Source organism: Ixodes scapularis, unplaced genomic scaffold, assembly GCF_016920785.2.
Source record: "Ixodes scapularis isolate PalLabHiFi unplaced genomic scaffold, ASM1692078v2 PGA_scaffold6__148_contigs__length_123643588, whole genome shotgun sequence".
In the NCBI taxonomy this organism is placed as follows: Eukaryota; Metazoa; Arthropoda; class Arachnida; order Ixodida; family Ixodidae; genus Ixodes; species Ixodes scapularis.
In genome coordinates this window covers 55,031,294-55,054,970 of record NW_024609881.1, presented here as the reverse complement: position 1 = coordinate 55,054,970, position 23,677 = coordinate 55,031,294, and the positions used below count along the sequence as shown (strand labels likewise).

General features: G+C 47.9%; 2 protein-coding genes across 2 annotated transcripts in view; both read right to left on the bottom strand.

Annotated features, from left to right (window-relative positions):
- Positions 1–767: 767 nt before the first annotated feature.
- On the bottom strand, positions 768–1,494 carry LOC121833026. Its single transcript, XM_042286089.1, has one exon. The coding sequence runs from the start codon at positions 1,450–1,452 to the stop codon at positions 967–969; it is 486 nt and encodes a 161-aa protein (XP_042142023.1). The 5' UTR covers positions 1,453–1,494; the 3' UTR covers positions 768–966.
- A 1,491-nt stretch (positions 1,495–2,985) lies between these two features.
- The window catches only part of LOC8032395 (transcription factor SOX-10), a 60,550-nt gene continuing 39,858 nt past the window's right edge, over positions 2,986–23,677 (bottom strand). The window contains exons 2-5 of the mRNA XM_042294768.1: positions 22,082–22,315; positions 19,968–20,208; positions 4,805–4,991; positions 2,986–3,047 (exon numbers count right to left, since the gene is read on the bottom strand). Of these exons, the coding sequence (XP_042150702.1) occupies positions 2,986–3,047; positions 4,805–4,991; positions 19,968–20,208; positions 22,082–22,315 (724 nt within the window). The remainder of the gene's footprint in view (positions 3,048–4,804; positions 4,992–19,967; positions 20,209–22,081; positions 22,316–23,677) is intronic.

The following is a 23,677-nucleotide window of genomic DNA, read 5'->3' as shown; positions in this document are numbered from 1 at the left end:
CACAAGAAATCACAAGTGACGCGCATGCGCGATGAAGCACGCTCGGTTTGTTCTCGGTGTTACCGAATAGCAAACAAAATCTTTGGTTTCATAATGAGCCTCGCGGAACTCCTCGCAAGGCGTAACACCATTCAATGTTCTCGCTGGCTGCAAAGATAAAGTGAAAAGGTAAAAAAAAAAAAAAAAAAAAAAAAAAACGGTCGGAGAGCGGTTTCAAGAAACGACAGAACACGTTCCTTGTAGCCCAAGCGCAGGGAGTACTTGAGCGTGGAAAGAACACGAGATCACGTGAGAGCTGTCCGCGACACATCCGGGAACCCTTTACGTTGGGACACGTCATCATCCGTGAGTTGTTGGAAGAGGTACGCCGCGTGTGAACAAGAGAGAGCTTTAACTGTCGGAACTTAAGGCACTGAGCTTCCCCGTACAGTCCAACACGATGCACTTCATCAAGAGTCCGGGGCAAGTGTCCTATCAACACTTCCTAGGACATATACAAGACGCCGATGGTGAATTTTATGACGTCACAAGGCCATGTGTAGAACCTGATTGGTTAAGCGGCGCAATGTTTCTGACGTCACGAGGTCGAACGTAAAACCTTATAGGCCAAAACATCCCAATTACGCGGCGAATCCAAGCTTCTTCTGGACCTGAATCGTTCACTCTGTCCTGACTCGCATTCGGTCTACCACACGATGTCACGCAATTTTGCGATGGTACCATCTACCCTACAAGACTGTGGTTCAGTAGGCTTGATAAATGGCCACGATGTCTTCGATGCCCCGAAGAAGCGTAATGGTGGATGAAGAATCACGCTTGTCTTGTCCGGCCCGTTCGTTGCTGGGCCGCGTCGCAGTCACTAGCACCGATAGTGAACACCAGACATCCTGACGGAGGACACGCCACACCACTTGAAGTTGAGGTCGTCGGTCGAGGAGGCTCAGAAGACGAAAGGAAGCGACGGTGCTACCTCGGCGACAAGAAGTGACCCGCCAAGGCTTGCGCAGTCCCGTAAGCGCAGGACCCCGGCGTCGCATCAACCATCTGAGACCCCTGACCGAACGGATCCTGACCCGCCTGGACCACGTGAGAGAACACGGGACCCAGCAGGGTCGCGGGGGCCCGTGCGGAACAGTAACCGTCGGCGTCCACGAAGCCTCCCGGAGCGGGGGAACGAAACCGGAAGTCCGCCCCGTAGTTGTGGTTCCGGTACAGGTGATCCACCGCCGTTCCTTGCCGTTCTACGGGGCTGCCCATGAGGCCGCTGGCCGCGTCCAGTTCGTCGCGGCCACCGAAACAGCCCCGGAACCGGTCCTGGTTGAACTGGTCCGCGAACCGGTGCGCGTTCCAGGAACCGGGGGCCGTCGGGTACTGGCCCAAGTGAACGTACGAGTCGACCGTGGTCATGGCGACGGCGTGCGCCGACGTCTGGCCACTTGAGGGGCCTTCCATGCCGCCGCTGTACTTGCACGTGGCTCGACTCGAGGCCGGGTCGTGACCTGCGCCGGTGACCATTGCTGCGTTAGACATTGTTCTGGGACGTCCAAGGTGCACGGCTAATACGCTAGTTGACGAGATATATGCTTAAAGTACCGTTCCCCGATTATTTTCTGGGATTCGCCATTTTGGCGCTTAGTGCAGAACGGGTGTAATAGACTATTTTCGAAAGCGCATCGCACTGATCTCAATGACAATTACTGGATCGCGCTTCCCCACTTGTTCGCTGCAGCGCGAGTGAAGCAACCGGACGGCCATCTTGCTCGTAGGCGATTTGCGATTTTGCTAGCATTTCGCGGCGGTTTTCCAACGCGCTATAAACACGTTTTCTACTCGTTCGTCGTCATTCGCCGAAGAAGTTTTTTAAGACTCTGTGTATCCATTGAGACTTGCCGTTGTAAACACGTGGAAAATTTTACGAAAGCGCAGTGCCGCAGGAAAGAGGCACAACTCGTCGAAAGCAAGTTTCGCGGGTCCCGCGGCGGGGTCAAAGCTTCCTTGGCACGCCGAAGTGCTGTGTCTCAGTGCCGTCGCACCTTTGGATACCGATCCAGAATCGACGCCGTGTGGATGTGTTTTGCGAGTGCAATGTGCGTGAAGCCGTATGTAAAGGCATGCACAATTCGTTGAAAGCAAGTGTCACCGGTCTCGCTGCCTGATCAAAGCTTCCTTGGCACGCTGAAGTGCTGCGCCTCTGTGCCTTCGCACGCTTGGATTCCGATGAAGATTCATTTCGACGCCGTGTGGATGTGTTTTGCGAGTGCAATGGGCGTGAAGCCGTATGTACCTCTAAGCAGCGTTTAACTTTTACTCTGACTGTGTTTGTAACTTGCGGCACTCGCGGTCTAGAAATGAGCTTGATCCAGTGCCCAGCGGCGACGAAAGAGGGGGGGAAGGGGGCGGCATCAGCGGCGCGTTTTTTTGTTTTGTTTACTAGACGCTTCTGGCAAACCAATCAGTAGTACAAAATCTTCATTTATTTTTTGTGGCTTTCTCCTGCTGCACTGCTCTTTCGTAAAAATGTCCACGTGTTCTCAACGGCAAGTCTCAACCCTTACACGGCGTCTGAAAAATCTTCTTCGACGAATGACGACGAACGAGTAGAAAACGTGTTTTCAGCACGCTGCCGCCAGCTTCTGTAACGCTAGCAAAACCGCAATTCCTCTATGAGCAAGATGGCCGTCAGGTGGCTTCACTCACGGGAGCGGGAAGCGCGATCCAGAAATTGTAATTGAGATCAGTGGTCTATCGCCTGTCCGCCATTGCTTGATCACCTACTCTGAGCGTGTACTGGACACGAGGGCAGCGTCAGCCTTTGGCGAGTACTCGGATCCAGTCACGTGCTTTATGCCCAATGGATGGATGTTAATGTCTATACTACACCCTTTGAAGCGGGCGGTTTAGCTTGCGCCAGCTGGCCTAAGTCTAAAAAATGATCGGCAAAAAATGGCCATCATCAATGTTGCTTGATGGACTTTTGAAAATGGTTTATCGGGCGATAGCTACCATTTGAAAATGCGACTTAGTGGCAAGATACCTTCGCACGTAAGCTGCAAGTGCGTGAGGTTGGTCGCTGTCTGTTGTTCCTCTTTATCGATCAAGTGGGACTATCGGTGATTTTTATCGCGCGTTTTTGAACCTACTCTCACGGCGTCTTCTTCACACCGCCAGGCGCCGTGAATATTCAATTCGTTCTAGAGTGCCTTCATACACACGCGCTTTTGCTTGAGTGGTGACATCTCAGCCATTTTGCCGCCCAATCGTTTTTTCTATGCATTTTGAAGTGCGCGCAATGCGGTGTCACTCAGCTCGAGCGCGTAGCTCTGGCTAATGCATAAACGCCATTTTACCGCCCAAGTCACGCACCGAGTGCGCGAGAGCGTCACGCGCTGGCACACTCGGGGCGACAATGGATGTCTTCACCCTGAGACAAACAGACATGTAGGCACCCTAATTCGTTCGAGAAAACTGGCGAGTGAACCTGCCGCCAGAGCTTTCTGTTCTAGCCGCGACGCCTCCAGCACGTGCTCGTTGCGTCTTCGGCCGGGATCTGGCATGCGCGTGCGACAAAGTGTTATTAAAGTGCACAACATTCACTCGAGCTCAAGCTCAAGGGAATGTTGTACAGTTTACACGAAACTAGAAGCTCTTCCTTCAGCGCGAGCTCACTGGCTTCCGCGGTGCTTCGGTTGCGCGTGCCTGCGCGTTCACAATTGTGTTAGCAAGGGCCATAGTTTCCTATATACTGACAACGCTTGGCAGATACCCATGAGAAGCGGCCGCCGAAATGGAAAAGGTGGAAAGGGAGACAACGAATGAGGGGAGAGCCACGTGACTGGTGCCCCGCTGCGGCGATATGCCGAAACACACCTCTTTCGAGCGAACAAGTGTCTTTCAAATCCTCGCCGCTGCAAAAAAAAAAAAAAAAAAAAAAAAATTTTTGAGGAATGACTTTTTGATGCTCTGGTGCTACCAGAACCTCGCGCTCCAAATCTGCGACCGGGCACTCTATGGCTCCGTCGTCGAACTGCAACGCTTTGTGAGTATGGAGGAGGTAATGCAAGGGCAGAAAGCTCGCGCTAAAAGCGGAGCTTCTAGTCTGTGAACGGAGTATACTGCACGTAACACTTTCGACCAAGCAACCTCTTTGTTGCGGTGTAATTTCAAGAATAAAAGCGAGCGTCTTTTTTTTTTTTTTTTCGAACTCTGTTTTGCAAAATATAATGACGTAGTTTGGAGGTCCCAGCGTCCTCCAGTGATGACAATCATTCGGGTAGTGGCTTGTGCCCGAGTGCTTCAAATGGCGACAATAGCTGAACCCCTTACAACGTCTGAAATCCAGCGCGTGTTGTGTGCTTTGCAAACCCCAGCGCGTGGCAATGATAAACATTAACTGGCGGCATATAATCGGCTCCAGATCACGTAGCCGCTTTTCTGGCTGCGATTTGAGGAAAGGATGCTGTAGCCAAGCCTGGCAGTTCGACGACGGAGCCATAGAGTGCCCGGTCGCAGATTTGGAGCGCGAGGATCTGGTAGCATAGAGCGTCAAAGAGCCATTTCTCGGAGAACCCGGACGTCAGCGCACAGCTTTTGCAGCGGCCAGGACCCGAAACACACTTGCTCGCTCGGGAGGAGTGTGTTTCGGCGTCTCGCCACAGCGGGGCGCCAGTCACGTGGCTCTCCTCTCATCCGTTGTCTGCCGCTCTACCTTTTCCATTTCGGCGGCCGCTTCTCGTGGCGATCCGCCAGGCTTTGTCAGTATAGGAGGCTATGACACGACTGTGGCCGCCAGTGAATAGGGGCATACGATTATGGGAGCTGAGTGGGCCGTTGAGGACGGCTCTGGGATACTGACCCCTGTGCTGAGGTGCGCAGTCGACTTGGAGAGCCGAGCCCAGGGCCAGGGGATCGTGCACCACCGAGGACGAGGTGACGAAGCGAGCCTGCTGCGGTGTCGTGGGAGGCGTCGGAGGACTCTGCAGTGACGGCACGCCCTGCACGACACGCCATTGGGCCCTCGTTATGCACTCTGGCATGCGGGGTTAGTCAGCCAACGAGTAACATAAATGTCCAAATGTATTCGTGTGAAAACTGACAGGCTTTGAAAAGCTAGCCTGTGGACAATGTATAGATGGAGAGCGCTTTGTTCGGGCACCAGACTATTGACCACGCAAGCTCAACTCAACCTGCAAAGCAGGGTTGTAAAAGTTACTTCAAAAATGTACCTAAGATACAGTTACAGTTACTCATACGAAAATGTACCTAGGTGCGTATCTAGCTACTCGCTTAAAAATGTACCTAGATACAGGTACAGTTACTTCAAAGGTACTTTTTACTTTCACGTCAAGTATTTTTGTCAAATTTGTCACATTATTATTGGAAGTAAATCCTTTGTATATTGGGATGTACACAAAAACAAGTTTGATAAACGTGCTTTATTGGTGTCAATGTTCTTAGGAAGGCAGAGAATATTTTAACGGCGAGCGCGTTTAGGAGCTCGTGTCACAGAAAATCCGTTGGATGTCGGTGGCGTCGGTGGCGTGACGGAAAATTCCTGAATGGTCGATAGGGTCGTGACGTCACAGCCACATGACTTCGCGCGGGAATTTCAAACAACCCACAACGCTCATGTGAAACGTGACGTACGCGTGGAATGAAGGTGGTTAAAGACATACGAATTAATGGTCGCCGCATGTTTCAAATGATCCCACTTGATAAACTAATTCATTTGCCTTAAATAAAAATTAGAAGAATTTACGCAGGATCGCACCCACGACCCTTCGGTTGCGAGCCAGACAAGCTACCGGCGAGGCAACGGAGGGCTTGGGAATGGCACTGCGATCCTGCCGTCATTAAAGTGCCTCGATGTCTGTTTGTGTCAGGGTAAAGGCATTATCGCATTGAGTGTTGTTAGCGCGTGCTGAGCAACCCATAAATAAACCTTGCGGGGCAAAAAATGGCATCAAACCACTGGCAAAAGCTCCTCGATTGCGCCGGGAGTGTTGTATCATAAGGACTAGGTCGTTGTGTGACTCAAGAGCATGAGAAGCAATTGAGAAGGCCATGCGAACGGGGCCCGATAACCCTATCGCGTTCAACTCATAAAGGCGAAGGTTAATCGTCCTCCCAGATTTTTTTGTTTTTTTTTTCTGCACAAACATTTTCAGTTTTGTAAAGAGCAAAATTTGAGTTCGATTTATTGCGTGGAAACACTACGTGATGTTATATTGCTTTACGACTGTAATTATAATTTATTTTCAGTTATATGTTATATTGTATTTTCTACGATTTTGAAGAAGTGAATATAAAAGTACCTGTAAAAAGTAACTTCACTTAGTTACAAGTTACTGGAAAATGTACCTAAGATACAGATACTGAGAAATGAAAGTACCTAGGTTTGTACCTCAGGTACAAAAAAGTACCTAGATACCGATTTACAGTTATTTGTACCTAGGTACTTTACAACCCTGCTGCAAAGACTACAAGAGCCGTGACGAGGCATCTTTGGAGCCGCTTACTAGACCCTTTTCGAAATGATTATGTGCGGCCGCCATTAGTTGGTCCTGCAATGTTAGCACCCGTTGGACACGAGCGCTCCGTTATATTAGCCCCATAGAGATCATACATACTAACTCTAGAGGAAAAGGTCCGCCATTTTCCCATGCATTCTGGCTGCCGCAAGCGGCGGAGTATGCAGGCAGACCCTCGGGGTCCCACATGGTTACCAACTGCCTTCGATTTCACAAATATATCATCAGAGCAGTGTCATGAACTTCAACAATCCACGAACTTACCGGTGGAAAGATATTCGCGTTCCTTTCGAAGCTTTCTTTTTGCATAGCGCGCAGATGTACGGCCTCGCGTTAAGGCTAAACTAAACCATATACCCGGCTTCGAATATCTGGTTTAGTTTCGTATTTCCGGTCGTGACCGCGCCCGGAAATACGAAACTAAACCAGATACGAAACCGCGCAACTACCAGATTTTCGAGATTTCGACAGAAGGGAAGTTAATGCAGCGTAATGAGTATGCTGCTTTTTATAAACCTTAGAATAGCTCAGAATTTAGTTTGCAACGTTAAATTATCACTGTTTATATTGCTGAGAGTTTTCAGTCTTCGCGATTTCCATTGGGACTGTCGTCCTTCAGCTGGCAACATTGGTTTCTTTCTCTCGTGTTCTGTCGCTCTCTTTCGCGATCTTTCACTCGGGACCCAGGATGTCGGCGCGCGGGATTCGCCACTCCTCCTCACCCACCTTTACCCCCCTGATTAGTCCCGAGAAGTTCGCGTGGCGCCCCCTTACGGCGAACCGGGGTGACGTCACGGCCGAGGAGACAATTTTTCCCCGACTCGGCTCACTGTGGAGGCTGTGACGACGCTATAGCTGACGGCGAGCTCGTTTCTATTTAATTTTTTTGTCATGTTTTTCGTAGGAAGTGTAAATTTTTATTTGAGCCTTTATTGAGGGATGGCCTGTAGCTACAGGCGAAACTTCAACCAACATTTTAAGCATGGTTGACAGGGCAGGCAACGTATGAATCACAGGTGGTATATGAAAATAAAGAAATATGGCCACAATTGCAGGAGCATCACTATAGATTTACATTTTGTACAATAAATGCTGCTGATGGTCTGAATGAATTGGCAGGTTATGTATATTATTTTTTGTATCTCTGTTTTTAAACAAGATCGCCGAAGCAGAAAAGCTGCATGCTGCTCGAGCAACATGTTAAATACAGTCTGGGCCATGAAGAGAGAATTACAAGTAAGACAGCCCAAGTGCAGGGGCAAAGTAAAAAAAAAAAAAAAAAAAAGAAAAAAAGAAACAAGGAACATTTATTATATACATTACTCGCATTTGACCTTTGCTGGATTCGGATAGTATTTCAATGGACTACACGGGTGGTATCTGTGGACTTGTATATATCAACCCTCAAGTAATGTATTGGCGAGGAGATCGAACTATAGGGGCGCTGCGTTCACCAAAACAAGTACCGCCTGCATGGAAAACAACTCCGGCGTTCCAGTGTGCTGCCGTTGGCTGCCGTGTTGTTGCCGCCTTCCCTGCAGGTTTGTTAGAATATAGTACGCTCTTGTTGGCGTACCGCAGTGCTCAGAGCATGGTTTAGAGCCTGGAATCAGTTTTGATCGTTTTCATGCCCCAAAAAAAAAATCAAATCGCAGTGGATAAGTTAGAGTAGGGAAGAAGTTGACTGCGCACGACGTGGTGTGTGGTCGTCTCTTTTCAAGCGATGCCTTCCAAGCAAACGACGCTGATGGACGAGGCATGTACGCGCCTAAATCATGTTTGCATCGACATCCGTTCAAACCGTACATTGTATTTTAAAGGTAGTAGATATTCTGCCGGCAACCGGCACAACAAACCGAGCAACAAAAAAAAATAAATTTATTGCCGGGAGTTGTTTCCATTAGGTAAAAGGAATAGTCAAAACGGGAATTTCTAGCTGTGCGAGTAGCTGAGTAAAAAAGTGTCAGTTTCACGTGCTGTGCGTCCCAGGTTTAAACCAGAGCAGGCGACCTCTTTTTTTTTTTTTTTTTGTGAAACATTTGGCGATTTATATTTATTTCTTTTTTAGAATAATCATTGCCGTCCGAAACTCCTGGCAGTCTTTATTTCCCCGAGTGGTTGTGCCGGCTGCCGGCAAAATATCCTTACCTTATTCCATAACAGTGTACAAGAGGAGGTTCGTGACACGCAACGCCGTTCCGTCGAAGAATCTTCCGAAGGGATCACACGAGCGGGTCGTGAGGCTTCGGAAGCCACCGAGAAGTACTGCTATCATTTGATCACTATTTTATTCCAGGCTATCTTTTACACTGGAACGTAATATGTAGCAGTATCAGTTCGGTATTGTGTTATTTACGCAATTGAGGGAATCATTTTGCGATTCCTATAATTTCGATTGAGCAACGCAAATGTGTGTGTGACTAAGTCCTCGTCGTGCAGAACTCATTGATATTTCCTCGTGAACCGTGCACCTTTGAATAACCGATACATTAAACTGAAAACGACAACTTTTAACGTTTAATGCCTATATGCAGTCTAATTAGCCACGTTTTACATTATAATGTTCACCAGTGTGTTCTGTATTTTGGCATTTCAAGAAAAACAATGTAATGGCTATTTTGGCTGATGTTTTGGGGAAAATTTCTCCGGGGCGACGCTGCGCTCGATTACATGATCACATTTCAGCACGCCCTCGCTTTCAACGAGGCCCTCCTTGCTCTCGCCGGTGTGGCTGATGACCGTTGCAAGGGACGGGGAGACTGAAAAGCAATGGCGTGTTTCGTGAATATGGTTTCTCCAACGTAGGAAGCGCACAAACATCGCCACACCGCGTCAGTCACGCACGACCTGGCGCGCGCAGCCGGAGCGACGTGGCCAATCGCGAGTGCCTACACGTGGGTTAGTTTTTGCTTCCAACGAGAATGCGGCGACATTTAAAGCAAGGTGAGACAAGCAGGGACTATGCTACCCCTACGCAGATGCTTTTGGAGCAGATAAATATTATCCACATACCTTTTACGAACCTCAAGTCCTCGTCCTCCATAGCTGAACGAATACTAGCAGCGGGATTGTTATTCCCGCGGAATAGTTCCGACGGCGGCCGCTAGGCAGCGCCACCGTTCGATCTCCTCCCTAATAACAAACGTAAGCGAAGGTGTCTAGCTCGTTGTTAGCCCCTTAAGCCCTAAAATTTAGATTTTACTTAAATCAAATTGTCCTGAAGCTAAAATACCAAAAGCTTTTCTCACGCAGACTGTCGCCCCTCACAGGTTCCACATTATCTGCGACTAGTGCTGCATCTACCACTGGACAGACGTTCGAATGCTTGCTTTTACTCCTGTTTTCCTCTGATGTTTGAGGGTCCAGCTCTAGGGAGTTTGGAGGCTGAGGAAGCTTTTGGGGACCTGCACCAGTGTCTCTTTTAATTGGAAATGACAACTCCGACTAAACGGTGTATTTTCGGAATACCCAAGGCTGGAATAAAGAATGTCAGGAAAAAGTATAAACATTCCATATTACGGCACTATTGCCGTGCATAGTTTGGCAGTTCAATACATATCATACAGACAACTGGGGGCAATTCGGCCGTTTTTGCTGCTAGCATACAAACTAATTTCCAGTAATTGTGCAGCTTCTAAGAAATATGCCTCCATGCGTGTATAAACTATATAATTAATTCACGAAGAAGCTAAATTTATGTAAAACAACCCTGTTCCACGAGCACTTTCAAGATAATCAGACGCAGGGCCTTTAAAACATCTGCGAACCAGCGTATGCAGAGTGGTAGCGCAGAGTCAGGGTCGCGAGCTAATTTGCCGCCCACCCAAAGGCCCATGATATAAATGCCACTTCAAATGCCTTGAAAGCGGGATGTAATATCGTCTTAAATCATGAACGTGCAAGGAACAGAATTCCAGCGTCTGAAACACTCGCGCCACCGCTTCACCGACCCCTCGCAAGATTGCCTTGTGTCGTGTGGACGGACGGGGAGGTTCATCGGCGGAATTGCCTCCGCCGACAGGTTTCGGGATTTGTAACCCATTTTTAAAGGTAAAAGGGAAAAGCAGGCTTATAAAATGTCCGAAGCACGTCAATATCGGCCTAACTCAACGTCTTGCACACCAGGTAAAGGAAGTCCAGCTCCTCGAAGAGCTTGCGGCTGACAGCGCCAAACCAGGAAACCGGTGCTGGGAAGTGAGCCGATGCGAGATCGCGGAACGGAGTACTCCCCCTGACGTCACGGTACACCTCATGCGGGCGCGGCGACCTCAGCGACGCTTGTGTTCGCTCTCGGGGCTAATAGCATGCGGTGTGTACTGGCATAGAAGCGCGCGTTCCACACGAGTGCTGCGTCAGTGCTCGGCGCCAACTCGGAACCAATCACGGGCTTCACGCCGGAAGCGATGAGACCAACTAATGGCGGCTGTGCATAATCTCTATCCGATCGTCGGCTGCGGTCGGTTGAAGCGCGGCTACTATACAAACGTGTACACCGCGAGCAAGTCGTGCATGAACGCGCCCGCTGGCCGCTAATGGCACGTTTACACTTGCGGATTCGCGGACGGAGGCGCGCCGGCGGAAAGTGGATTTTGGAGCCGGGTGGCGAAGTTGGCTCGCCGCTGCCGGAAAATCTGGATACGAGTCCCGGCTGATCCAGGTTTTCCGCCAGCGACGAGTTGATTTCGCTGCCGGGCTCCAAAATCCACTTTCCACCTACGCGGATCCGTCCGCGAATCTGCAGAGTGGAGGCGCGGCGAACTATGGTAAATACATCTGCGACAAATCCCCCAGCTGTTTGTTCTTCGGTGGCTGGGAAGCAGACAACATCTATAAGCCGCGGGAACTGGAATTTTCGTTCGTTGCTCCGCGTCTGCTTTAATACCTCTGTCAGACGGACACCAAAAAGGATCTTTACGCCAAAGGCCTTTAGGATTTTCAAAGGATCTTTACGTCGTACCGTGCCACACAGCGCAAGTAAATATCGTTTTGACGATGTTTACAGCGATTGAAGTCTCGTAGCTCATTAAAACGTATAATTCACGTTTATGCCAGAAAAAATAATATTTTGGCCATATAAATAATTTTTACGTTTTTTTTTTTTGAGCAAACAAAATAGTAAAAAGGCCAAAATGACGAGTTCAGTCGAGTGATTACAACAAAGTACGCTTTAAACCCAAGCTAAGTTTTACAGCGGAGCTGTCAAGGGCTAGGTTCCCCAGGATCGTGTCCGTGTATGTCGACACAAACCTACCTGGGCAGCTACCGCCATATATAAGCGACGGCGGCAAGCACACAACCAGTCTGCTTGCCACCGTCACTCGTAGATGGCGGCAACCTTTCCAGCTATCACAGAAGAATGGATAGTTGGGCGCGTTGGTGGGTAGGAAACAGCGCGAAAAACAGACGACGACGAAGAAGAAGCACACAATGTATCGAGTTCAGCCCCGCTGGTCTTCCTTCTTCACAAAAGTGGAAAGGCTGAACGATTTTTTTTTTTTGTAATCAGCGGCAACCCTAAGCGTCTCCTGCCAATTGCTCCCGCTCACTCAGTCCCGTTGCTCAGTGCTCCCGCTCACTCAGTCCCGTTGCTCAGTGCTCCCGCTCTTTTCCGTGTTTCTGCTACGCTTTTGCCGTGTTCGGTTCGGCGTCGTGCTCGCGTTTGAGTTTCATCGCATGCGTCGGAGGTCCTCCAGCCGATCCTCCCAAAGTCGTATCAGCACCCAGGTCGCCTCAACGCTCCAATGGAAGCGCGGCGACAAGGGCGCCGCCATCTTGAATTGTCGTCACTTCCAGTATGGGCGACGAAAAAAAAGTAAAACGTTTCAACCTGTAACCAGTCAAAAAATAGAGTGGAGCCAAAACGAGAATGTGTGACGGTTAGGCTTATATCCTAAATGTCTTCTATTGGCGTGGCAACGGCAAAGTTACGTTTTCGCCCATACTGGAAGTGACGACAATTCAAGATGGCGGCGCCCTTGTGGAAAAGGTCTATAGTCGCGGACGCTCCTCCCTCGTTCGACATATCGCACGACGCGAGAGTGAGATACAGAAATATATATGTATAAAAATATATATATATATACACACAGTACAGTTAGCAATACACTATTAAGAGATGATAAAATATAAAGTAGAGAAATAACAGCTAGATAACAATGGTTGTAAGGAAAATCTAGAGGAGGAAAACCGAAGTGCCGAAGCGGACGATGCGAGCAGGCGAGCTGCGGGACGACACGGCCTTTTAAAAAGCTGGGGCCGTGAGTACAGAAAACTACAAATAGAGCGAGGTCTGTACAGAATATACGCAGAACTCTCTTTTTCAATAATAAACATTAAAAAAAAACATTGATTTTAGATATCAGAACGATCTTTTATTTCAATTCTCTTCTCTATTGTAGCCGCTGCTGACGAGAAAACGCTTTTAGCAGCCGTAAAGGAGTTGCGGGAACTGAGGTTCACGAAGCACTGCTTAAATGACATTTACACTAAAGGTCCTTTGGCGTAAAGGTCTTTTTAGGTGCCCGTATGACAGGGGTATTAGTCGACAGACGCAACGTATACCCTTCGAGGTATTCCCTCTCTCTTTCTCAAAGGCTAAAAGGACCGGTGTATTTTCGAAAGCCACCGAAAAGAAAATACAGTCATTGTTAGGACTAGCAAACGACACGCCGGTGTTCGGCGCCCGAGCGCGTGACCCTGAAGCCGCTGCCTTGGTCGCTCTGATTGGACGAATAGAGTGGACAGAGACGAAGGCCGCCAGCCTTTATGGCTACCCACTATCCTTCCCACCAGAGCTCGGCGGTGTGACGTCGCGGCACCGGCTATGCAAGAAATAGACGAACGTACTCGCTGTATAGGATATTTGAGAGTCGCTACACTCCTGGGGTCGCTTATCGGATATCTATAAACTGTTATAGGCGGCGTTCGCGATTCGAATAAACGAATGCTCGCTCTTGCCACCTGTCTGCAAGACAGAATCTCGCGTGACTCGATTCGGTTTAAAACCGGCTAGACCAGTGTCCGCGCCGTTAGCACCGAATACAGCCGGCTTGTTGTCGTCTGACTGCTAAAGTTAGACTAATCTATGGGTAAAAAAAAAAAAAAAAGAATCCTCACCGCGGCGGAAGGGCAGCAGAGGTCTCGCGTACCGTGACTTGCAAACGGCAAGGGTTACCGTCCCAGTGAGACAAACAGCGTGTTAAAGGGAGACACGTAACTGAGATGCATGCAGCACTAGTGACACGTACTTCGTAAGGTATGCAAAATAATTGTCTTTGTTTATTTTTCCCGCCAACCGACAACGCGACTGAACCGCTGTCAAAGAAACGGGCGGGAAAGAAAGCGAAACCGCCTTTCTACGAATTTTCACTGACAGACTTCCGGGGGAGAAAAGGGATGTCTGCGACCGACAAAAAATGGTCCGAGGAAGAGGAGAGTTTTTCCTTCTCCTCTTCTCTGACTGATTGGATTTCCTTCTCACCCCTCTACCACCGGTAGGAACTGTCACGTGCAATTACCTCCTCGGCTTTGATTGGCTCCGAGGGGCCGTAACGTTCATTCATTGCCAAGTCACGGCAAAACGAAGTGCAGCTGGGGTAATCTTGTAGACGTTACTAAATAAGACAGTAATCAATAACAATTACATTTACTCTCGCTTAAAAAAGTATTCAATCGAATTGCTCAATTATTGAAGACGAAAGGTTATTGGCGATTATTTCTGGGATTACTTCAGATGTTCAAAAGGACAGTTTCCTGCTGGTTTGAAAACGGATTTTTTTTTTTACTGCCGATTATTGCATTAGAATCACCGAATTATGAACAACAGGGTGTCTCAAATGGCGGCCAGGTTTTTAAATCGACAGCAAAAATCGGTTTCTCAGCCTATCGCGCTGCGATTTTATGCAGCGTTGCCTACAGGTGGTGCATTGTTTCTATAAAATTTGCAAAGAGCGAACTTACCTGGGGAAAAAGTAAAAAAAGAAAAAAAACAAAAAAAAAAAACGTTCAGCCTTTCCACTTTTGTGAAGAAGGAAGACCAGCGGAGCTGTACTCGATACACTGTGTGCTTCTTCTTCGTCGTCGTCTGTTTTTCGCGCTGTTTCCTACGATGAATTCCCACCAACGCGCCCAACTATCCATTCTATTATAGCTGGAAAGGCTGGCGCCATCTACGAGCGACGGCGTAAACCATACTGTTTGTGTGCTTGCCGCGGTCGCTTATAGATGGCGGTAGCTGTCCAGGTATGTTTTTGTTGACATACACGGACACGATCCTGGGGAACCTAGCCCTTAACAGTTCCGCTGTAAAAAAGGCTTAACTCCTATGGAAACGCAGTGAAGCCTCCAGCCGTCAAACAATAGGGCGTTCTATTGTTTGAAGACCGGTGACTTCGCTGCGTTTCCATAAGAGTTAAGACTTTTTCTTTTTTTTTTTTATCTTTTTCCTCAGGCAAGCTTTCTCTCTGCAAATTGTTTTAGAAAAAAATGCACCTCCTGTGGGCAAAGCTGCACAAAATCGTAGCGCGATAGGCTAAGAAACCGAGTTTTGCGGTCTTTTTAAAGAGCCTGGCCGCCATTTGAGACACCCTGTAGTTATCGTCTTAATCCTCCAATGTTGGTAAACCGTCCGCCTGTCGGAGATTTGGTTTGAGAATTCTTTGGTGGGAAACTTCTTCGAACAGTGGACGCCATTAGAAATGGTAATAATCATATTGCTGTTGTTATTACTTCTTAATAAATGTTTGAAATGATTACAAATATCACTAAAAATTAATCGATTACAAGCAATTTGATCACTTGCAATGGGTGCCGTGCAAGTCTGAGCTAGGGTGAGCAAGCTCTTATCGCGTGAAGTTAGTTTCGCAATTTTGAGTTCCATCTTGGATCGTTTTTCAGCTGCTTCCATCTTTTCTTTAGTAAGTTTTTTTATTTTCTTAAAGGATATACTTATTAGCGAGGCGGTTAACCTCTGCATATCTGATTTCTAACATAAAGACAAGCTGCTCTTTTTAACACGTTAATAAGATGTTCGATATGGGCTGTTCTACGAATTGTTTCTGCGAAAATCTACGCATCACACAAACAAAAAACAGATACGGTACTGGTCACTACTAAGGGGTTCATTTAAAGGCCCGTTCACACTCTTGCAACCGAGTACGACCGAGAGAGACGAGACCTGCTGAAACCTCTTAAAATTTCTTAGGACGGGGGAACACACTGACACTCTGGCGCCATCTACGCGGTGACCCTGGAACTGCATTTCATAAGAGCAAAGGTTTTGCGGGATTTCCGATGTCAAATGTGCGTAATACCTATAAGAAAGGCTCGTTTATAACGTTGAAAAAAGTTTTTCGAGCCAAAAAAGAAAGGATAATGTGCGAGAGAAATAGAAAAAATACCGCACCGCCAAGTTTACACTGCTACCCAATAGATGGCGCCAGTGTGCCCTTTCGTTGTAAGAGGTTCCAAGGCACGCAGTTCTAAAGGCCAATTCACACTCTCAACCGAGTACGACAGAGAGAGACCGCGACTTGTTAAAACCCCTTAACGTTTCTTAGGACGAGAGAACACACTGGCACGATGGCGCCATCTATGCGGTGACCCTGGAACTGCATTTCACTAGAGCGAAAGCTTTGCGGGATTTCCGAGGTCAAATGTTCGTAATACCTATAAGAAAGGCTCGCTTATAACGTGGACAAAAAGTTTTCGAGCCAAGAAAGAAAGGATAATGCGCGAGAGAAATAGAAAATATGCCGGACCGCCAAGTTTACACTGCCACCCAATAGATGGTCGCAAGAGTGTGAACGGGCCTTCAGAGTGTGCATTTAGCGTTCGGAGTAATGATACGTTTAGTTTTATTCACTTCATTTTTTAATAATTAAAAATGAAGAGTTCCGTAGTAGTCTTGCTGGGTATAATCGGTAACAACGAAATAACTTAAGTGACTTCTATTGTGGGACAGTTTGTTTACGTTTTGAATATCGTGTACTTTTCGCTCTCTTTTTCACAGTTGTCTTCCTGTCAAAACTAAGGGAATGAGCTTAGTTTCGAAAACTGCTCTCATCGTTTTACTCCGGTAGGAGTTAAAGACCGACGAGCAGCCAGAAAGGAGGAAACATCTCCCTCAATTTCTACTTTCCATTTGAGAAAGAGAGAAACGTCTCTTCTGTGGAGAGTAGCCCAGAGCTCCAGAAAAGGAGATAAGAGTGCGAGAGAAAAATGGAGAGAAGGAGATTAGGAACTGGTTTTCGTCCTGGCAGAAGGCGATTGATTCTATATGTCAGCCTTTAAGGCAAACGCATGGTCTCCAGGATTCTTGGTGCGCAAAGCTGCACACGGAGCGTAGTTCGTTTTCTCATCGCCGTGTGCGCGAGGATCGAATCTCGCGACCAATAAGCCATATGCAAAAAAAAAGAAAAAAAGAAAAAAAAAAGTCCTGTCAGTTATTATTATCACAACACTGGGAGCCGCTATGTTGGATTGTTTTTGCCATCTTCCACTGTGGACGAGACATATCTCCATTAAACTCAATTTGCATTATACTATAGTCGGTGACAGCTTAAGAGTGAAGTGAAAGCTTTTCCCACCCTTTCCCTTTTAGCAGAGCGGACGCTTGAGAGGAGTAATGCGGATTCTTGGGCGAGTTGGTACTGAAACTTTGAGAACATGATAGCGCTTCAAGAAAGGGACGAGAGTAGGAACGAGACAGAACTGTACAGAAGCTTACTGTGTACTGTTTTTCGAGACCCCAGCAAGCACCTGCAGGACAACAGATGTATCAGGGAATTTTGGGGCATCGTGGACAGGACCACAGAGCTCCTCAGGCAGCAATCATTGCATCGTCTACGTGCCACCTTGCCCAAGCGACGTCCAGTGGCCAAGTGTGACATCAAATCAGTGAGTGGCGTGTGGCTTCCAGAAAATGTAAGACGAGTTCTTGTTCTAGGGCCAAAGTTTGCGGTTGAGCCGAACGTGAACGCTCCGGAACTCTTGGGCCTGGTCCGCCAAGTCTCCAGGTGCGCACCAGACGGCGAAGTTGAACGTTGTATCTCGGAGGGAGTGGACGTGCTATCTAGGAACAACACCAAACCCGCGAGGCCCAGGATTTAAGCGTGTGGTGTCGCTATTGAAAGAGCGCCGATTGTCTATCATTCCCGCCGACAAGGAAGGAGGGTTTGTGGTGTTAACGGAAGCAGAATTCGGGAGTAAGGCCCTTCGGCTATTTCGACAGTTTTCAATCACCGTCAGAAGGTGTCTTTATCTAAGCTAAAGACAGAGGGAAAAAAATTGTGCAAGAGGTTAAAATTATAAATATGTTGTCACAGAGTATTCACAAAACCAAAAGGGAGTGCCTACAGATGATGGTGAGCGCTAAGACGCATAAAGTTGATTGCCCGTTAAGAGTGATAGTTTCGGAGAGAGACACATGGCAGAAATTGAAAGCACTCTTTCTGCAAGATAAGCTGAAAGGCATTTGTAATGACGACCCGTTTCAGGTCAAAAGCTCGGATGAAGTCATATATTTTTTAAAGGCTAACGCGGACAAAGGCTTCCTAGCCTGCTCACTAGACACAAATAATTATACTATTCCCTACCGCACGACAAACTACAGACCTGCGTAGAAGAAAGCATCGATAAACACGGGGTGGTGGCGTTGCAGAATGCGGCAGGAATGGCTGTAGATGACTTTCTCGAATTGCAGTACATTTTATCTAAACTTGACCTTTGTTGACCGGGAACAACGGAGTGTATATTCAGAAGCGAGGAGTAGTTGCCTCGTGTTTAGCTCCAATTTTGAGCGGGATATTTTTAGCCCATCATGACAGAGTTCTCTCGGAACGCCTGAATGACTTTCATGGTAGCAAGGTTTTTAGATTTGTCGCCAATTATTTAGTTTTTCTTAACCACGATGTTTCTCACTTCCCCTCGGCGGTGAACATCCTTTTCACGGTTTTTAGTAACGTCCTAGATCCTCTCAAGCTTACGCACGAAGTACGTGTGGACAACGTCAAACAGTTTTTAGATATCAGGCTCACACTTTCGGAGCAACATGTGTGTTTGGAATACCAACCGAGAGCTAATAAGCCCTTGTTGCCGTTCAATTCACCCCGTTCGAAACTCGTTACGAGAGGAGTTGTAAATTTGCGCTCTGTAAATGCCATCAGAAGGTCGTGTCATCATGCGATGTCTTCTGGTCTAAAGGAACAGTCGGAAAGCTTGGTGACAGCCGATTTTCCGAGGACGCTCCTGGTGTCGGTTGCAGAAAGGGTTTTATAGAGGCTACGAGTAGTAGCGAGTCAATATCAACATATGGCCCAAAAGAAACAAAGAGTGGCGGTGATGCCTTACATGCACAAAACCGCGCACAATCTCAAAAGAGATAGCAAACCGCGTAAATGCTCGCGTGTTTTTTTTCTGCACCGGAAAAACTTGCCAAGTTGTGCAAACGGACGGACCTTTACCGCAAACCACCGGTTGGCTGCGTGAAAAAGCATCGCAGCCCGTTTGTACAATGCGCAGAAGGAGTTGTCTATCAGATCCCGCTGACGTGCGGCAAAAAGTACGTGGGACAGACGGGGAGATGTCTAAATGATGGATTACGCAAACACAACCAAAAAGTGAGCGGACAGCGTTACGGTCATTTCTCAATGCACGGCCATGACTGTGGGTACAAACCTGAATTTAATTTCTGCCCTGTTATTAAAAAACATAGAGATAAGACGGTAAGGGAAATTATAGAGGCAAATCTGATAAAAAAAAAAAAAAAAAAAACTACGGGAATTGATGTATCAGCGTGGCGTCGATCGATTTGGGCGACAAAGAGACCTTGCCAGCATTGGCGTGGCATGGGATTGGTTGAATGGCGCGATGATGCAGAATATTTATACCCCTGATTTTCTGACGATTAAACCAGTTGAGATTAGCGCATTGTGCTGTCTCGTTCCTACCCTAGTCCCTGTCTTGAAGCGCTATCATGTTCTCAAAGCTTGAGAGGAGGCGACTTCTTATCCAGCGTTCACTCTGCTAAAGCGGAAAGATGTAGGAGGATCTTCCACCTCACTCTTAATCTATTTGGTGTTTAGTTTCTGTACAACAAAATAAGAAAGATGACCGCGAGATTGCGGAGAATGGATTGCCAGCAACGCGATAGCAAGACTAGTCACCGAAGGAATGGAATGGGCCATCCAGGTAAATGAACGGCCTTTATTGGATACGCTGTGTAAAGGGTTGGGACTGGATTGGCAGTACGGGATCATATTTTAGGTTTATGACTCCCACTTGACCGCGACCAGTGTTTTTCGGATGAAACTATAGGAGCCTTTCAATATGACGGAAGCTTGATAATTGGTCATAAGTACAGAGGATCGTAATTCTTTTTGCACATGGTCTACATGGACCAGGATGAGTGTAGTAAGTGCCGGAGGGCTGCATGTGCCTTACCTGAGCCGTCCTGGCGTACGGAGGCGTGGATGCCGACGAGCAGGGTCCAGAGCCGCAGTCCTGAAGGACGTGCCGCTGCTCTGAAGATGGACACGGTTCGACAGAAGACGCCGCGCACTCCGGTCGCTGAAGAGGCGGCTGCTGGTGCGGTGGCTGCTGGTGCAGCAGGTGCTGCTCCTGTTGCTGCTGCTGTTGCTGTTGCTGGTGTGACTGGTGTGGCGACAGGTGCGATGGCTGACCCCTGTTCCGGGAAATTCATTCAGTACAAACATGCTTGCATTGACGTCCCATCAGCGGCCATTGTGGTGGCCATGCCGTTGAGCACGTGCAGTGCTCAACGAAATGAAACGGACCAGCGGAGCGCGTGAACTCACGCATATACGCTGTCTAGCGATGCAGAGAAACTAAAATGCGGAGAATTATGGTTACTCTACGCTAGAGTAACTGTATATATTAGCTGTATACTCTAGAGCAACTGTATATGCTCCTCAAGCCATGCAAGCGCGGCTTCTACTGACGTCATATCAGCGGTCATTGTGGTGGCTATACGCGGCGTAGTGCGTACCTTCTCTGCATGGCACATTTCGCTTCACCAAGTTCGCTTTTTTTTTTTTTTCTGAATCAACGAGCACGAATGATTACCACCAGGGGTGCGATGAATTTACGTACTAGTCATGTATTTGCGCTGACAAGAAAGGATGGAGGGAAAGACAAGCAGACGGGAAAGAAATTGCAAGTACGCAAGCGAGCTGTTGGGGAAGTGACACTTTGGAGGCAGGAAAGTAGGGTTAGCTTGAGCCTTTTCTAAAAAAAAAAAAAAAATCCACTCCCAAACTGCGAGTGTAGTGAGAGGATCAAAATGTTTCTCGCGACGTAATATACTGCGCTAATTTTTTTTTTCTCGGTGCACTTTTGTGATGTACCTGCTGCCGGCAGTTACAACTCCTGCCGTTTTTTTCATGGTTCCCGATTTGCCTCAAAATTGGCTCAACTCTCCAATGAACACAGCTAAACTAAAAACCCAAATATTAGGCCCATTAATTGTCTTTTGGAGAATTTATTGGATTTATAATTTTGGTCCTCATTCACTTTTTGTTTTTTCAAAAAGAAAGTCTCTACTGCTGACAGTGACCAGCGGCAGGTAGGGGTTCACTCTTTGGACGTTAGAGTTTTGTTTCCAAGTTGCTACAAAGAGTTTGAATATGTTAAAGGAATGCTTGGGCAGGTGGCTCGAGCACTCGCGCAGCAGAACGAAACAAGTACGCGGTATATTCTGTTTCTGAAACTTCCTGCGCGACCAGCTTGACCCGCAAGCCTGCCTGCCAGTGACGTCATGATACTGAAAAGTGTGTGCATATTTGAATGTAAGTTTTGGCATCGCCCTCTTTTGCCGATTTCGCAATAACATTTGAAAATTCGGAGGATAGAATGACAGAAAGGAAAAAGGATAGGTATTAAGAAAATATAGTTAATATGGGCAGCTAAAAATATCGCCGCAGTACCCCTTTTAAAATACTTTTGGAAGTTTGGTATCCTTTAAAAAAAAAAAAACACTGACACCCCCAATTTTTTTTTTGCCAGGCGATTTTTGTGATGTTAGAAGAAGACCCCACAAATATTTTGCTACAGCGTAACGTGTATCTTAATAAAGTCAATAAACACACCTGCTCAAAACCGAAACCGAAACTGGACTGGGAAGGAAGAAATATAGACGAGAGAGTTGCCGGAAGTCACGTGGCTGTGCAACTACTACCGTTTTTTTTTTCTTTTTGAATCAAAGTATCTGCAGCTTTTTAAGAGTAACAAAAATGAGTAGAATATTTTTTTTTACATTTTTAAAATTGGGCGTGTGTCTTTAATGGCCCACGACTTTGATTATATTCGGTGATTGTGTCTAAATCATAAAAAACTACGTAGCCACGGAGAAGAGTGTGAGCGCGACTCAAACCGGCCAGTTCTCGGTCGGCGGTTTTCGGGCGGAAAGGAAAGAAATTCCGAACCGGAAATTGTGTTCTGGGTGGTTGGGCTCTCTCATACGTCGTGTACAAATAAACTCCTCGGCGAGCATAAGTGCCCTGCCAGTGTCCCTTTAAGGACTTCGTCGAACCACCAACCTGGAGCCTGCGGATACTGCGTGTCCGTGCTGGGTGCCGGTGGCGGTGGCCGACGCTCTGCCGGCCGTCCGGCCCTTGCCGGCGGCCGGGGCTGGCGCCGCGGAAGGCTCGAAGCCCTTGCCGCCTTTCCTCCTCCGGGGCTGGTACTTGTAGTCTGGGTGGTCCTTCTTGTGCTTGCATCGTAGTCGCTCGGCCTCCTCCATGAACGGACGCTTCTCGTCGTCGCCCAGCACCCTGCACACACGTAAACCCAAGCAGAGGTGCATCATCAGTTAGTTCAGTTTCGTTCAGTTTATTGTATCGGAGTGGACTGTAATCTTCATTTCAGACAAGACAGTCTGAGAGGCTAGAGCGAAAGAAGACAAGACTGTCTCCTGGCTTCTACTCCTGGTTACATCAGCCAGCAGAAAAATGGAACGAATGCTGGAGGCTGGAAGACATTTCAGCGAAGTGCATTATGAGCGGAGATTTAGTACCAAGACGAAAATTATGCCTTCAGAGCAAAGAGGTGCAGCGTCAATTGCGTTTATAATATATTTATTTTTCTTTATATACAAAGGTGGGAGTTGGGGCATGTAATGCTCAAACGTCAAGCTGCATGGCTTGCAGCTGGACGAGGCGCTCAACCCCGTGTGGCAGAAAAGCAGCAGAAACGTTTCAGACAACACAAACGGGGGATCGGTGGCCGTGGAGAAAGAAGAAGACGCCGTTTCGAACGGCTGCGTTTTCATGTTCTCCGCCCAAGAAAACACATCGGCCTCTGGCCGAGGTAATCCGTCTACTGCTGCAACTGCTACCGTTACTCCGATGAATGACTACCGAGTGCTGATGCCACGCCTGCCTACAGGTAACCTCGTTCTGAATTCAGTGTTCCTGCATGGAGATCTCGCCGCTCGACCCTACCGAGCTTCGGACTTTCACGACGCTCTGAGTGGCGTCATTGACCGAAAGGACATCATCGCCATGGGACAATACCAAATGTCGCATGTCTGGATGGTTGTGTGTGCGACTTCACTCGCGAAATCCAAGCTCGTCTCCTGCGAAGAGCTGAAAGTGAAAGGCAAAAAATGCCTCGTTGTTGACCCAGAGTCAAAAGAAGTGAAGCTCAGGCTTTTGTGGCTACCCCCCCACATGGAAAACCGCAGAGTCGTTGAAGCACTGGAACCTTTCGGTACCGTGCGCTCTATCGTACGAGAAAAATGGAAATGCGAAGGAATGGAAGGAATGGACACTCTCAACAGAGAGGTGCAGCTGACGCTCCGAGACGACATAAGCGTGAGCAAGATCCCTCACCTACTGACTATCTACGGGTGCCAGAGCTTGCTACTGATCCCCGGTCGGCCTCCCCTGTGCCTGCGATGGAACCGCGTGGGCCACATCCGCCGTCAATGTCAGACTCCGAGGTGCACGAAGTGCCAAAGGTACGGACACAGCCTCGCTGACTGCGTCCTCACCTACGACGACAGGCTGAAGATCGGGACAGTGAACGAGTCAGCCACAGAACACCTGATGGATGCAAGCGAGGTGGTTGAACCAAGTGGGGATATCCCCATGATGACTGAGCCTCCAGACCCTACACTTCAGCCACTCCCGCCA

Excerpts from the sequence above, each read along its gene's own strand:
- LOC121833026 (XM_042286089.1), bottom strand. The coding sequence starts at position 1,452 with ATGGAAGGCCCCTCAAGTGGCCAGACGTCGGCGCACGCCGTCGCCATG.